At 40.3% G+C, this 15,337-nt stretch overlaps 1 protein-coding gene and 1 non-coding gene across 3 annotated transcripts; one reads left to right on the top strand and one right to left on the bottom strand.

Moving 5' to 3' along the window:
* The first annotated feature begins 2 nt into the window (after nucleotides 1-2).
* mrpl1 (mitochondrial ribosomal protein L1) lies at nucleotides 3-9,553 on the top strand. 2 transcript variants are annotated; one of them, XM_085476386.1, is made up of 9 exons: nucleotides 27-113; nucleotides 1,720-1,828; nucleotides 2,033-2,300; nucleotides 3,412-3,495; nucleotides 3,848-3,919; nucleotides 4,321-4,432; nucleotides 5,034-5,134; nucleotides 6,232-6,313; nucleotides 9,402-9,553. In XM_085476386.1, the coding sequence occupies exons 1-9, from the start codon at nucleotides 83-85 to the stop codon at nucleotides 9,500-9,502; spliced, it is 960 nt and encodes a 319-aa protein (XP_085332512.1). In that variant the 5' UTR covers nucleotides 27-82; the 3' UTR covers nucleotides 9,503-9,553. The 2 variants fall into 2 exon arrangements, with proteins under 2 accessions (XP_085332511.1, XP_085332512.1); XM_085476385.1 differs by lacking the exon at nucleotides 3,412-3,495 and having other exon boundaries at nucleotides 3-113.
* A 2,890-nt stretch (nucleotides 9,554-12,443) lies between these two features.
* Nucleotides 12,444-12,515, bottom strand: trnac-gca (transfer RNA cysteine (anticodon GCA)). The gene has a single exon. It is a non-coding gene; the product is annotated as a tRNA-Cys (tRNA).
* Between the last annotated feature and the right edge of the window lie 2,822 nt (nucleotides 12,516-15,337).

Raw genomic sequence — 15,337 nt, 5'->3', positions numbered from 1 at the left:
TCAACTAACATTTGATCGTTTCCGAGGCGGAACCATTTATTCCCTACCTCTGTTTTCACACGGCCAAGCGCGATTCCCTGACATGGCAACCTGCACGCGTACTGTGTGGAAAGGTCAGTTGTTTTGTTGTGAAATTGGATTCTTTTTAGATGACATTAAAAAAAAATAAAGGCATGTGTTTATAGGCTGCGTTTGTCCTTTCCTGTTTTCTCGCTTTTGTCTCTGGGCTCGATTCAGAGATCTCTTTGTGTAGCCTTTTGGCTTCACTGTTAGCTAACCAATAGCCAACCTGCTGTTTGACTGTTTAACATATTATCAGCTTGTTTGTCGTCACTTAATTTTCTCACGAATCAACAATATTTGATTTTATTTTAATTTTTGATACACTTTAAATCGGCATTGCTCTGATTGACCAGATACTTCTTAAATTAATTAGATTTTCATGTTATGTTTCCTTTCAGCCGTGATGTGCGGTAACAACCAGGTCAGAAGCTGTCATTGCAGTCGTATTTTAAGAGTTAATTTGGGTCGCCATATGCCGGGTTAAAAATCATATAAATTATTAACGAATTTTTGTGATAATTTACTTGAAACCAACGATTTTCTTGATGTAAATTAAAATGTTGGATTTTAAATATGATATCGCCCAACAGTCGTTTCATTGTGTCAGTTATCCTAATTTGATCGTAAGTGGTCTGACCGACCAGTAAAACCAATGCAGTGCAACCAGTGTAATGTAACAGTCATCCAAAATGAATATGTTTTGAAAATACATGAGCCATAGCCAAAACTTACACCACTTCATTAGGAAACTCCCATCGGTTAGTATTGGAAGGTATAATTTCTTTTTATTTTCACATTTACTGTACTGAGAAGAATTTCCAAATAGATAAACACTTAATACTTTGCAGGTAAAACTTGCAAGGAAGCCATTAATATTTCAGGTTTTCAATAAAGTGTTCTTCTCCCGATGAATTGATGCCAGCATTACAAGACATTTACAGTAGGGCTGGCATTAACAAAATCACAACAGCTTTTGCCATTTCGCTAACCCATCCTAAAAAGCTTTAGCATGTCACTGCCAAAATAATTAAAAAACAAAAGAGAGCAGAGCATCAATACAGAAAACTAGCAATAGCATAAAAATATGTTTAGTTGACCTCTTCTTGTTATTATAAAATAATTTCAATAATGTCCTCCCAAAAGTCTTCCACATTGTATTTATGAAGCTGATATTAATGATAAAACATGTCTTCCATCCTGGCAGCACAACATCAATAAAACATTCAAAGAAACATTTAGATTCACTTAAACAGTTTATGATCGGTACTGCTAAAACTTACACCATCAGTGTGGGTTTCATTCTTTGTGGAAGAGTTTTTACCAGAATGAGACTGTAAACCATGATTTTTTTAAATTGATGAACTCACTGATGCAGATGCACATCAGGGAGAAGTGCTTGTCATGCAAAAGACAGTGGTATACTTAAATTAGGTAGCATTAAACACCGATGCTCATCATCAGCTTGTCTGCTGGAAATAAAAAGATACTTTGATGCATTTAGTTTATGCAAAGTTCATTAAAAATGTTTTATAAAATCACAGAGCGTTTCTCTTAATTATGGTGTGCAGTTTGATGTTGTGTCCCACAGGAAAAAAACAGCACGTGTCTGTTTGTTTAAACTCCTTATGAAGCTTTTTTCCTCACCTGTCTTCACAGTTTTAGCACGATGTCAGAGGCAGCTACTGAGTGCCAGCGGTCCAGCTTACTCAGGTGTCTCACAGACTGCACCAAGGAATCTACCTGTCAGAACTTTTGCAGCTGTCAAGTGAGTTTACAGACCTTTAAAGCTTGTCACCCAGAAATGATTTACTGGCTCTAAAGGTGGGGGGTTTTCTCTGCTTGACTCACCCCATTTTTCCCATTCTGAGCAGTTTTCTGGTTAGTGCGAACAATAAAATTGAGAGAAATTAGATGCTGACCTGGTGACTCAGATATTTCTCAGGTTAACATCTCCCCTTTTGATTGCCAGGACACTAAAGAAAGACAAAAAAGACAACGCAGAAAAGGAGGTGAAGAAAGAGAAGAGGGTCATCGATGACAAAAACAGACATAAGCCTTTCGGTAAGACGGGATGGGCGCCTGTGGATGACGTATATGTTATGAGGTACTACCCACGGACTCTGCATGACCCAGCGGAGGCAATTGACATGCTGAAGAAATTCCAGGCGTTAGACTTCACTCCCCACAATCAGCCGGTTTACATAGATCTGAAGCTGGACATGAAGCTGGAGAAGAAGGTAATAATGACAAAAACACTGAAACTCATGTTGACTGAATGGCACAAAGACAAGGACGGCTAACTGTGGTACTAGGGGAGGTTTTTTTAATTGTGTTCTCTGCCAGGTGGAAGTGATTAGAGAAGCGTTTTTCATTAATATGTTGGACAAGAAGGCAGCAGACATTATAACTACTATAAACACAAAAATACACACAGCAGCTGCATCATGTGCTATAAATTCTCCAGAACAGAATTGGTTCAGTTTCAAAGAAATTTCAGTGCAAGCATATTGACGAAGAGGGCTGTTTCTCTGTTCAATCCTTGGGTCCTCTGTGGATGTTACTTTGACATTTACCATGTATGTTAACATTGCTGGAGCCCAGTCTTCTGAGCACAGCAAGGTGATTCACATCATGGCTTCAAACTGCTCCCTGCTTTTCTGACTTTGTTGCTATTCACACGTTGGTTCCATCAAACCTTTTTAGTGTCCCAGAAACCACGGGCTGCTTTTCCTTTTATCATCAAGCTGGAACCTCAGAATAGAAAAGAACATCCTGATGAGGGTTGATCATCTGCCAGTGTGTGTGTTTGTGCGTGTTTGTGTGTGTGCCGAAGACAAATTTTAGCAGTCACACTTGGCAGACTTATTTGGATTTATTTGGTGCTTTCCCATTCTGGCTGTCACTGTCACGCCTCGCTTCCACCAATCTGAGGGTTATTCATGACATCAATCTTTGCAGCACGAGCAGTTTCAGTTAATCTGCTGAAAACAGCGCGGCACCGAGGAATAAAAGCCTCACGAGTGCTTCTTTTCGTTCTTTCTTACACATCGCAGGGCTGCAGAGCTGCTGCTGTGCTGTCCAGAGGGTCCACGGGAGACAAACTCTGTCTTACTCTTAGCTGTCTGTCACTGCAGAACTAATGTTCCCATGCATTATGAATTATGAACTCTCTAGAGAAATGAAAAATTAAAGTGGTGGCTGAATAACTTTAATGCTTGATTATGTAGGCCTGCTCTGTGATTGACATCCTCGCTTTTCCTTATTTGTTTCCAGATTCTTTTGCTCTTTTCCTGCAGCATACCCGGTGTTGTTACTCATAATAAATTACTCTGTTTTTCCTCCTTGCAGAAAAAAGTCGACCCCTTCGTCAGCACTGTGCACTTACCGCACGCCTTCAAGGCAGAGATGAACAGAGTTTTAGTTTTTACAGAGGTAAAAACTTTTATTTTAGCCTCACTGAATCTTCATTTCGTAGCCATTTGTGTGTCTGTTGTTGATGAATTGTTTTAATTTTGTCGGTGCATGATTCAGATGTGCAGCAGCACCTTTTATTTGTCTCCCTGTTTGTCTGTAATGAATGTGCTTCGGTCGTGGCTGCTTTTTATCGTAGAACCCGACGAGCAGGGTTTGATTAATATTCCTGTCAAGCTGCGCAGGCCGTGGGTTGTAACTTAGATGAGCGTGTTAACGGTCATAATGAATGACATCGTTGGGGTCTGCCAGACGTTGACGCACCCAAATCAGATTTAAATGGGCGCGGGTGTCTTTGGTTGTGTCTCTGCAGGATGCTAATCAAGCCACAGTTGCTCGGGAGAACGGAGCGGTGTTTGCTGGAGGAGTGGAGCTCATACAGCCGGTGAGTTGGTTAAACTGAGCTAAACGGCACATCCCGTGAGGTCAGATCGAGTTTACCGGGAAAACTGAAAAAAAGTATTACTTTTCTGTTTCTCTCCAAATTTCTGTGCTGTTTACTTGTTTGTGAGGCAAACTGTTAAATTATTAAAAAACTTTAAAACTGACTTTTTAAAGAATTGACAGCACACATCTTTTGCAGGCAGGCAGTCCACAGGTCAGACCTCACAGCCTGAAAATCTCAGTCTCCACAGGTCCAGTTTATGCACAGAGCTTATGATAACAGTAATGAGACAACAGGAGACCACCAGTATAGCAGCAGATTTGGGTAGATGAGGACCAAAACCTGCAGGAGTCTTAATGTTTAAACTAATTTTTGGTCATGTGGTTTTATTCTTTTTTAAGATCTTGGATGATGAGGTTTCAGCAGACTTCTATGTGGCGGTTCCCGACATCCTGCCGAAGCTCGTACCACTGAAAAACAAACTAAGGAAGAAGTTTCCAAAGAGCAAGAGAGGTGAGCTGCAGGTTAAGAGTTGTTTTTACCTTCAGCCGTGTTGAAGGTTAAGGTGAACCTGTCCAATTTCAGCACCTTTTTTATTTATTTATTTTAATTGGTTGTCTGCTATAGTTCAAAATAATTCTTATTTATCATATACTGCTGCTTAATGCTGCATCTCAGTCCAACCTCTGATTGAAACAAGCTGTTTGAGCTCCTCACCGTTTAACTGTCCTGCTGATTGGCTGTTTCCTGGCTCGAGGTGACCAAATTAGGAATATCTGAAAGATCATCAGGAAAAATTGAATGTCTGAAGAGTTACTGGAATTTTAATGCCTACTTTTATTCAACAAAGTGAAGGCTGATGATATCAGTCTTTGATGATGATGACAGGAAATTCTATTATTTCTAATTCGTGCTTCAAAATTCTGTTGTGGCTTCAGTGACATTTTATTTTTAGTTCAAATGTTTCACATTCAGCAGTCGATAGTTTTAATCCAGTGTCACTCACAACCAGTGAAGACGACAGCCATAACTGGATGTCTAAAGTGTGAATGCGTTACGAGATAATGAGTGCTGATCACTTATTCTCTCTCCCGTTTTCTCCCTTTACTCTCAGGCTCAGTCGGCATCAACGTTCCCAAGATGTTGGAGCTATTTAAAACGGGTCACGAGTACATGGTGGAGAGCGACTGCTATGTTAGGTCCCAGATAGCTACGGTACGTCATAACAAACCGGTACATGCAATGTGCATTGATGGGAGGAGCTGTGTGAATGTGTGCAAAACCAACAGAGGAAGTTTTCAGCGATGAGGCAGTTTTAAGTTTTGCGAGTTTTAGAGCTCAAAGCAAAGGGGAAAAAAAGTCCTGATTAAAAAAGCATAAATTCCCACAAGGATGGAGACATAAAATCGATGCGCCCTGAGGAAGGTTGAGGGAAATGTTGGAGTGTGTTTAGGGAGGAAATGCTTTATGTGTGTGTGTGTGTGTGTGTGTGTGTGTGTGTTTGCTTCTACTGGGTACATTTTTAAATAAAACAGTAGTATCAGCTGGTTACAGGCTTGGTGTTTTCCTGTTCTATATATTTTTATCACATCTGCATGAATTTAAAATGCAGAGAACACATATTCGCTCGTTTATAAGCACTCAGCATATCAGGACATTTTCACACATAAACGCAGGACAGTCGGGTCGGTACAGTTTAACTTTGTTGCAACACAGCAGGAAATGATCTGCTTTGCATTCACACCGTCAGCCTCTGAGGCTGAAAAGTGAAGCTGGTTCAGAACTACAAGAAAAGAAGTTTCTTCAGTGGTCACAATCGCTAACTTCAAAAGTGAGTCAGAAAGTCTAAATGAAATGATCTGACACGTGATTGGCAGCTTGCTAACCAAGCTTGTCCACCTTCTCTTCTAAATGAGGGAAAAAATCCAACATGGCGGTGACCAAAAAGTAACATTGAGGCTTCAAAATGCAAACTCAGGTGATGTCACAGTTGCCACGTCCATCTTTTATATGCAGGCTATGTGCTTTGCAGTTCTCTGTGGGGTCAAGGTTGGAGATCTCCCTGGATAGCTTTAGCAGGAGGCTGCAGTGTGACATCACTGGTTAGGGTTCTGGCAGACATTTAAACTCTTGCATGCACTTCTGTCGGGTGAGTCCATGAAGTGCTCAGGGGTGAAATTAACTTGAAATGCTGGCGTTATTTGTTTAAATGCAGCACATTGATTTTTCGCCAGTATGAACATACAGAGGATTTCAGAAATGGTAAATATAATCGGACGTTTCAGACATTTTGTTTTCTCTCCTCTGCTTAGCTCGACATGCCCAGTGAGCACATCTTCGCCAACCTGCAGACAATCCTGGTTGATGTTTGTTCACACCGACCAGCCAGCTTGGGTATGTATGTTCACCAAAACCAACAGCAAAAACCCTCCGACAGTTCCCCAAGCCCTACCTCTGCTTTTATAGCTCGCAGGGAAAAAATAGCAGACTTTTGATTTATTTTTGTCTGCTTGAATGCTCGATAGAAAGCTTCTAGAGTTTTGAACCCAGAGCCTTCTTCCTGTGAGTGTCAATCACTCCCTCAAGAGAGTTCCACTTATTTTCATACCATAACACTGCAGCGTAAAAAGTGTATGACGTGACGTTGAGGTGTAATGGTAAACCTAAACAAAAACTATGACCCCTGAGTTAAAAATTATGGCCGTTTGTCCAGTCTGCATTTTCCTCCACTTTGTTCGATTTACAGGATGCAGTGTAATCATCAGCTAATGGATTCTCATTAGAGAGAAAGGCCTAAACGATCTAAAAACTAATTTTGAGCTTGCTAAATACCACGTTATTAACATTTTCCCCGCTGAAGTAAACTGCAGAGCTTTCACAAAGGACTCTTTAAACCACTGACGCCATCTAAACTGGAGCCGTGCATATAGAGAGAACTCCGATCTCTCTCGTGTAGACCGTAGTACCACTAAACCTTTGTCTCTTCAGCAGAATAAAGAATAATGGTTTTCTTATCGTTTATTGTTTTTCCTCATACTTCTCATAAAATTATAGAATGGAGTTAATTTCTTGAAAGTTTGCTTTGGTCCTGCATGTCAGTTTTCAATCATACCTGCAATCGTTTCATTTTACAAAAAAATAAAATCGCTTCATGTTTTAACGTATGGGGGAAAAACGAGCAGAATGAGCCCCGTGAATGCAACATATTAAAAAGGAACGGCCTCCAGAGGTTTACAGCCAGACTAGCAGCTCTGCAGGGTTGTGTTGCTCGTTACGATGGAAATCAAACTGACTTTCATCCCTCAGGCTGATGGGGTAATGTCGTCACCCCACATGGACGCCTGAGTTTGTGAATGTGATAACATAAGAACAACGACGTTGGAGCTTCGTTGATCCCGTACGTGCATCTGCTTTTAGCAGGACGAGTCCAAATCTCAGCGACTTTGACCCAAAGGTCAGAGGTCAAATTCTGTGAAAATGTTGTGAAGTCACCTAGAATTTTCAAATTGAAACTGTAGGTGCTTCTACTAAAGATCTCGGATGAGTTCGAATCTCAGTGACCTCAAGGTCAAAGGTCAGGGGTCAAGTTCTCTGAGAAGCTTGTCATAAATTGATAATAACATGGCATAGAATTTTGAAATTGACACCATATGTGCATCTAGTAGGAGGCTGACACCAGCGGTTGCCTGTTTGTTTGTTTGTTTGTTTGTTTGTTTGTTTGTTTGTTTGTTTGTTTGTTTGTTTGTTTGTTTGTTTGCTTGTTTGTTTGTTTTTGACCCTTCAAAACCTCAAAAAGAAGAGAAACAGGACTTTTTCTGGCAGAGGTCATCACGCCGTTTCCTGGCAGCAGCCGTGTGATTGCACGCGCAGCAGATGCTTCTGTTTATAGTGCTCGCAGTAAACCTGAGTGTGTGCAGTTTCAGCCTGACGACGATCCCTGTGGGAGTCTTCACCGCTCACCCTTGAAGCGTTAATGCTCTGCTGAACCCGCTCGGCTACGCGCGGCATCCTCAACGCAACGTCGGTTGAGTGAAATGTCTCACTCGGTGCATCGTTACGGCTCTGCTTCATTTGGCGATGAAGGCGTCGAGCCGGGCCACCTGGGCTCTGCTGAACTCTCGTCAGCAGAGACGCGTCTTTGAGCTTGTGCCAGCAAACGTTACAAATCCCTGACAAGGATCACACAAGGACCCCGCGGCAGAATTTAATTACCTCGGCAACCAGTAGTGAAGCATCAGAAAATGCGAATATCAGGAATACTTACTGTTAGATTGGCTTCTTTATTTCCATTACTGTTTTTAAGAGTCATTTAGACAGAGGCTAATGGCAGCAGCGTGGGCAAAAACAAGAGTAAACTTCAGAGATAAGTGCTTAAAAACAGAGAGAGAAGTGCGGAAATACAGCGTGTGGGTATGAAGAAGAGACCAGCTCCCCCCAAGGGGCTGATGGGAGTTATTCACGACCAAAGACATAATATGCTAATAAAAAATAATATAAATGCAGAGGACGGGAGACGACGGGGAACGCAGTGCTGAAATAACTATTCATAAGTATGTTAAAAGTAAATACGTGAGAGAAATAAGACTGCAGAGAGTTTGTAAGCCAAAGACAGAGAAAAGAGGACGAGATGGAAAGAAGCTGTTTAACATAACTTAATGCAAGATGATGCTCCATTAACAGGTTTAGGATTGTAGTGTCTCAGTAATACGAGTCAGTCCAGGTTACCTCGGACATGGTGGAGATTCTGCCTGGAGAAATAGAACTTTTCATTTGTAAATGTAAATGTTTTAAATGTGAATTATTTATTAAAAAGTATGAATTTATTCTGTAAATCTGACAAACAGGAGTCTGTAACCAGTATTATCGGTAGCTGCGTTGTGATGGTGGGGATATTTTTGGATTTATGAAAAAAAATACATTGATACAAATACATTGCTGAAGCTCAGATATCATCAGTGCTTTGAGGCCAAATTTGAGCCTAGATATTCTAAGGTAACTATGTGGTATTATGTCAAACTGGAAACATTTGGGATTCACAGCAGCTCAGCCACAAAATGTAAACTGCATAAAGTTACAAAGCAGAGTCACGGAGTGCGTAAGAAGTCGTGAACACTCTGCTGACTCAATAATCACAACCTCCTCTGTCATTAATGTCAACACAGCGACTCTTTGCTGGGAGCTTCATTGCCATCTAAGCTCCTTTAGACTGCCTACATCTGCTATATACATGCAAGCCACTTTGCAACCCACCTCCACCCCGTATCTTCCTTTTTTATGATGTGTTTGACTTAATTAATTTCAAATGTTGTCATTAACACTTGCAGCAGAAGGGGAGGGGGATCATTTGTCAGTCGATAGTGATCATTAGCCCTGCAATTAAGCAGATATCAGTTTTCAGTCTGTGTTTGGCTTCTCCTCCACTTAAAAAGAGCCGTTCTTTATGATGACAGCGTCTTCCTTTCTTTTCCTCTTTCCGTATCAGGACCTTTCATTGAGCGAGCGATCATCGCCAGTCACACCAGTGAAGCTGTTTGGTTCAAGAGCGAAGATGTTCTCCCGAAATCACCAGAAAAGGAGGAGTGAGGTGCAGATTGTGTATATGTGCGTTGTAGTCAATAAAGTTTTTGTTCTGTCGCTCGTGTGTTTTGGTATCTGTTCTTTCGAAGAAGGAAATCCCAGGAGAGCAAAATGGGACAAAAGGTAAAAGGTGACCAAGACAGGAAAGTGACGTTTATTAATGATAACACAACATGGCAAATTAAAACCCATAAATCAGCTGTACTCTTATTGTTTTACAGAATGACAGGAGGTCCAGAAACAGTCTGAGGGGGTTTTGTCTGAATTATTTATTTATTTTATCTTTTTATTCTTTCTATTTATAGTTGTTTGACCACATGGTCAGTGAAAGCTGTCCTAATTATCATTTTTTCAGCTAACAAAAGCTTTGAAATCCGTTTAAACGTATAAACAGCTCTATATGCTCCAATCTCCACATGTCCTCAAATACAATAAACTATAAAGCATTTGATGATTTTAACTAATTGATTTTGGTTTTGTCGTAAAGTCATTAGGCTTCAGTCATGAGTCAATTCATGCTGTCGACATGATGTTTAAAGGTTTGAGCCAATCCCCACTCAAACAAATGGCCTGTATTTGTATAGCGTTTTTCTAGTCCCTAAGGACCCCAAAGCGCTTTACACAACCAGTCATCCACCCATTCACATACTGGTGATGGCAGCTACATTGTAGCCACAGCCGCCCTGGGGCGCACTGACAGAGGCGAGGCTGCCGGACACTGGCGCCACCTCTGACCACCACCAGTAGGCAACAGGTGAAGTGTCTTGCCCAAGGACACAACGACCGAGACTGTCCAAGCCGGGGCTCGAACCGGCAACCTTCCGATTACAAGGTGAACTCCCAACTCTTGAGCCACGATCAGATCAAATACATATATAATACATACAAATGGCTTCATTTTTCTTATGTTACCTGAGAATGACAAATAAACACATTTAAGAAGTTGGTATCCAAAAAGAATCAGGTTCTGGGTCACTCGGGGAAATAATTAAGCTGTTATGCAAAGTGAGGGGCCCCATGTCCACAACCACAAATTTTCATCCCGGGTCATCCTGGTATAAACTGGTATAAAATCACGTGTAATACTACCAGCTGAACAGCAGGGGGCAGTGTTTACATAGCTTGCACTCCAGACTCCTGTAGGGTTAAACGGAAGTCTTCCACCAACCTGTTGAAGCTCATTCCAGGAGATAAAGCCACACTGACACTGAGGGAGAAATTAGATTTTCTTACATGAGGCCACTAATATATAAAAAGTAGTGAAGTAAAAAATGTTCACAGATTTTAATAGTAGACATGTACTTGCACATCATGTATAATCTTGCATTAGATTATGTTGTGGATGCTTGAGATATATTCACAGGTTAAACTGAAGCCTTTTTTTTGCCTTAACTCCCAAAACATTGCAAATTGGGGTCAATTTTCCATAAATTGTCATCCATCAGTTTAAGCTCTTCCAGCTGTAGTTTCTCTGTACTGAATATTATCTTTATTAGTTCAAGTTTGTGAATGAATAAATAACCCTGAAGTTAAACCTGTGAGTTGAAGGTTGAAGTGAAAACAGTGTTTTAGTAACTCAATTTAGAAGCTAAGATTTGCACTCTCAACCCTCCCAGCACATTATTTCTGTGGTTCAAAACATCTTTAGATGTTAGCAAGTCTTTGGGAAAGTATCCCACGTCTTTTATGTCCCAAACCACAGCAAGAGTAGAGTCATCCTTTCAAGCTGTGTGTTGAATTAGCGCAGCCTATTAGACATTAATCCTGTGATGCTGTGCAGGTTGACGTTCAGAGTGAGATTGAGATTAGTTTGAATTTTTATTGGTCCCTGTGGGGGAATCAGGCTGCTGCTGCTGCTGCAACTAATTTAATAGGATTTGGTGGTGGAGAGCAAAAGAAACAGACTATAGAAAGAAGCAATGAAAAACTGGAAACAGTAAAAGTCATGAAACCGCCTTTAACGAGCTTCTTGTTGACATGCAGTAATGCTGCTGTGGTGCCAGCTTGACTCTCACAGGTGTGTCTGTCTGTCTGTGAACTGTGGTTTTTCATACTGATCTGGCTGTTGTTGTAAAGATGTTTACTTCCTTTGTTTCTCTCGCCGAGATGAAAGAGTTCTTCTTGGGGACAGAGAGGCTGGGAAGTGATTTCACATCAACAAACTAAACTAAAATGTCTCAAAGACTGAAGAAAACTGCAACTGCTCTTGCTCTTTCTATTCTGCAGAAATACCAGCAGCATTAGCTTGTTAACTCCTCCAGTGAGCCGTTGGAGGATTTGCGGCTTATTTCCGGTTAACTATTTTTTGGTGCGAGATCATACTGAGCTTCAGAACAGCTTCAGTCCATCTTGTCTCTGGAAATTTAATGGAGAGAAGATGTTCTTTTATCTAGTGGTGGATAGTTTAGTCTAACAGTCCAGTCCAAAATCTCCCGTATGTTCAATTTGCTTTATTTAAAATATGCTGCCAGTTTGCAACAACATTTGTCTCAAGGCACTTTATTTCGCATTTTAAAGACTCCACTTTATTAGAGAGAAAATTCTAGTTAAAGTGACCTCCAGACACGGGGAAGTGCAGCCGCTGGGGAGGGTGTAAACAGTTGTACATGAGTGGAAAGAGAAGACAGGACCATGAACAAAGAAGATAAAACAAACTGCAGTAGAGAAGACAGGAGTTAATTAGAAGCACGGTGTAATGTAAATGAATGGGTGCATGGAAAGAAATGAATTTCTCCAGGAGCTTGAGCCTAAATCTGCATAACTACAGAGTGGTTTAGGTTTAGTCTCTGTGTCCAGCTTCAGCTATAAATATAAGATTTATCAAAAAGGGGAGTTGGAAGACTGAATGTAGACCTGGGGGACTGACATCCTTTGAACTTCTAGAAGGTTCATGATGAGACTGTATCAGCTGAAGTGTGAAGAAAGGTGTTTAGGTTACTCATAAAGCAGGGGGCATCTGGATTTGAACCAGAGACTTTTTGATCTGCAGTCAAATGCTCTACCCCTGAGCTACACCCCCGCTCTAATCTACCAAGCGAGTACATCCATTCACTGTAAGGCACTAGTTTGGCATCATGACCGCTAAGGTCGTGTCCTGTCCTGCCTTTCACCTTATCTACCAATCCCCACACCAATGGGATTTCAGAAACATATTTAAGATACAATTTCTGTCAACATACCCTTTAGTCACACACATCATGAAGAGTCTGCTGTGTGGTTATGGCCAGCGATGATGTCTCTATAGTTATAACCAGAGATTTATAAGACCTCCATTCCAAGCCTGACTTTAATAGGAGGTCAGGTATAATCTCACCAGAGCCCTCATGACATGTCAAAATGATATAGATACTTTTGGTTGTGTTGGAGGTCAGAATTTAACCTGCTATATATATTTATATTTTTTTTTAATCTTCTCCTTTGTCACTGCAGACGGGGAGCTGGTTATAAATAGTTGAAGAGTGCAGACAGCAGCAGAATTAAAGCAGTAGAAAAGAAAGCTTGTTCAAAGGCAAAACCGATTCTGATCCCTGTTTTTGGCAGAGGACAAAAGGACTGAGTGGAGATCAGGTTACTGCCATGTGACCCTGAGGAATCTCAATGCTGCACTCCTGCTGATTAAACATTACACTGAAAAACAAGCTGTAGACATACAATAGTTAGTTATTGTACAGAAAAAAGAGGGGGGAAAGCAGCTCCCAGGTAGATCAGCAAGCTGTGGATGAAATAAAAGCAAACTGGGGGAAAAATGAAGCACTAAGTAAATGGTCACTGAAAAAAAAAAGTTTGCCAACTTCCTGTAAGATAGTGACAGGACTTAAGGTAGAGGAGATTATCCCGTTACCTGAAAAAAACAACAACAAAGTAAGTACATATTACTGTATGGAAGACCAAGACTGCCCAAATAAATGAATAAAACTAGAAAATAAAGAAATAAATAATATGAACAAAATCACTGAAGAAAATAAAACTGACCTTAATCACTCATTCAAGTGACTTCTTCAGTCTGTTGGATCGAAGAAGTCACCCACCGAAAATGAAACGTCCAGATGAAGAGAAACAACTTTCTGGGATTTTCTTCCCTGGATTATTAAGCATGCATCAAGACATTTTAAATCTTTTTTTTTTCAATTATTTTGTTTTTTTTTTAATCTAAAAATTTCTTTCTCTGTTTTTTTTTTTATTTATTATTTTGGCTTGTTTTGTCCTCCATACCACCAGGGTCAAGGTAAACAGGATTTGTTGTTTGAAATTATGTTAAATTTAAATGTTTAAATTTTAAATTAGAGGAAAAACTAAAAAAAGACAATAAAAGGTTCACATGAGATAATATTTAAATAATTAAAGGAGATTGTTAGTAGTAATAATATGTTCCTGACTAATAAAGTCAGTAAAAAAAGTTAATTAGCAAGTCAATAGTTGATCAGTTTTCCCAAAATATTCAGTTTCTATGTAAAATGGATAGTGTTAAAGGGAGTCTCTTAAACTTCTGCCAGGATTTCAGCAAAATCGTAAATATATAAAAGCCCCATGGAACCTCAAAAATTGAATAATGGATTTTGAGGTTTTGAAAACAAGATGAGAAATACCTCAGTGTCTGTGGTCTCCTCCCTTGTTAACATCAGTTGAATTATTCTTTTCTGATTAAGGACACGTTTTTATGTTGCTGTTAACAATATGTGTTTACAAGTCTCAGAAAATCATGTCCATAAGGTAAAAATACAGTTGCTTAACTTTAATTATCAGTTATTTTTATTAAAGCATGAAATTGAAAGCAATATTTACTAATTTGTAAAACATTATTTGGATGGTTCTTGGAAAGTTGTAAATACTGTGTAATGTTTTAAACAGAGTCCATTATAAAGTTGTTAGTGACATAGGTGGTGTGATGTGGTGGTGGCCAAATCACAAGACTGTGAACCTGGACACAAAGTTGTGACCAAAACTACTCGGTCAGGTTTGGGTTAATTTATGACAAAGTAGGAGAGACACTGGTCTCAGTATTGTGGTCACACATACTGAGCAACACTAAAGGAAACCTTCTGCTTGAATGTGAGACACCAGAGGCTTTGACTAAATGTCAGTAACTGACACCCTGGAATTATGCTCAGTAATAAAACCTTTATTATTAAAGTCTTATAACCCATCATTTACGGGTGGAGCTGTGCTAAGGTACCTGTACACCCTAGACAGGAGACAAGTTGGTAGTTCACTTCACGAATAAATACCACACAAAACCAATATATAATTATAATTGAGTTTTTTTATTTTTTATTTTAATTACACAAATTAATGACACTTACATGAATTGCTCAATTAGTAATGATTTGCAAACACTTGCTCGGATCCTGGGAGGCCTGGGAGCTTGAGGATCCTGCGCAGTATCTTAGCTGTTCCTAGGACTGCGCTCTTTTGGACAGAGATCTTAGATGTTGTTCCCGGGATCTGCTGGAACCACTTGCTTAGCTTGGGAGTTACCGCACCTAGTGCTCCGATTACCACGGGGACCACCGTTATCTTCACCTCACATCTTCTCGAGCTCTTCTCTGAGCCCTTGGTACTTCTTCAGCTTCTCGTGTTCCTTCTTCCTGATGTTTCTGTCATTTGGTATCGCTACATCTATCACTATGGCTGTCTTCCTCTTTGTCTAACACCACTATGTCCGGTTGGTTAGCCATCAACAGTTTGTCCGTCGGTCAAACTGTCCCACGGGATCTTAGCTCGGTCATTCTCCAAAACCCTTTCGGGTGTCTCCCATTTTGACCTTGGGATTTTCAGGCCACACTCAGCACAGATGTTCCTGTACACTATGCCGGCCACTTGGTTATGGCGTTCCATGTATGC

The sequence above is a fragment of the Copadichromis virginalis genome, linkage group LG12, assembly GCF_057382275.1.
Source record: "Copadichromis virginalis isolate Kocher_CV1m ecotype Utaka linkage group LG12, C_Virginalis_male_GT1.1, whole genome shotgun sequence".
NCBI lineage: Eukaryota > Metazoa > Chordata > Actinopteri > Cichliformes > Cichlidae > Copadichromis > Copadichromis virginalis.
This window is presented reverse-complemented; position numbering and strand designations above follow the sequence as displayed.

Excerpts from the sequence above, each read along its gene's own strand:
- mrpl1 (XM_085476386.1), top strand. The coding sequence starts at position 83 with ATGGCAACCTGCACGCGTACTGTGTGGAAAG. Across the intron at positions 1,829-2,032 it reads AGAACTTTTGCAGCTGTCAA|GACACTAAAGAAAGACAAAA; the intron begins GTGAGTTTACAG and ends TTTGATTGCCAG. Across the intron at positions 3,920-4,320 it reads GAGTGGAGCTCATACAGCCG|ATCTTGGATGATGAGGTTTC; the intron begins GTGAGTTGGTTA and ends TTCTTTTTTAAG.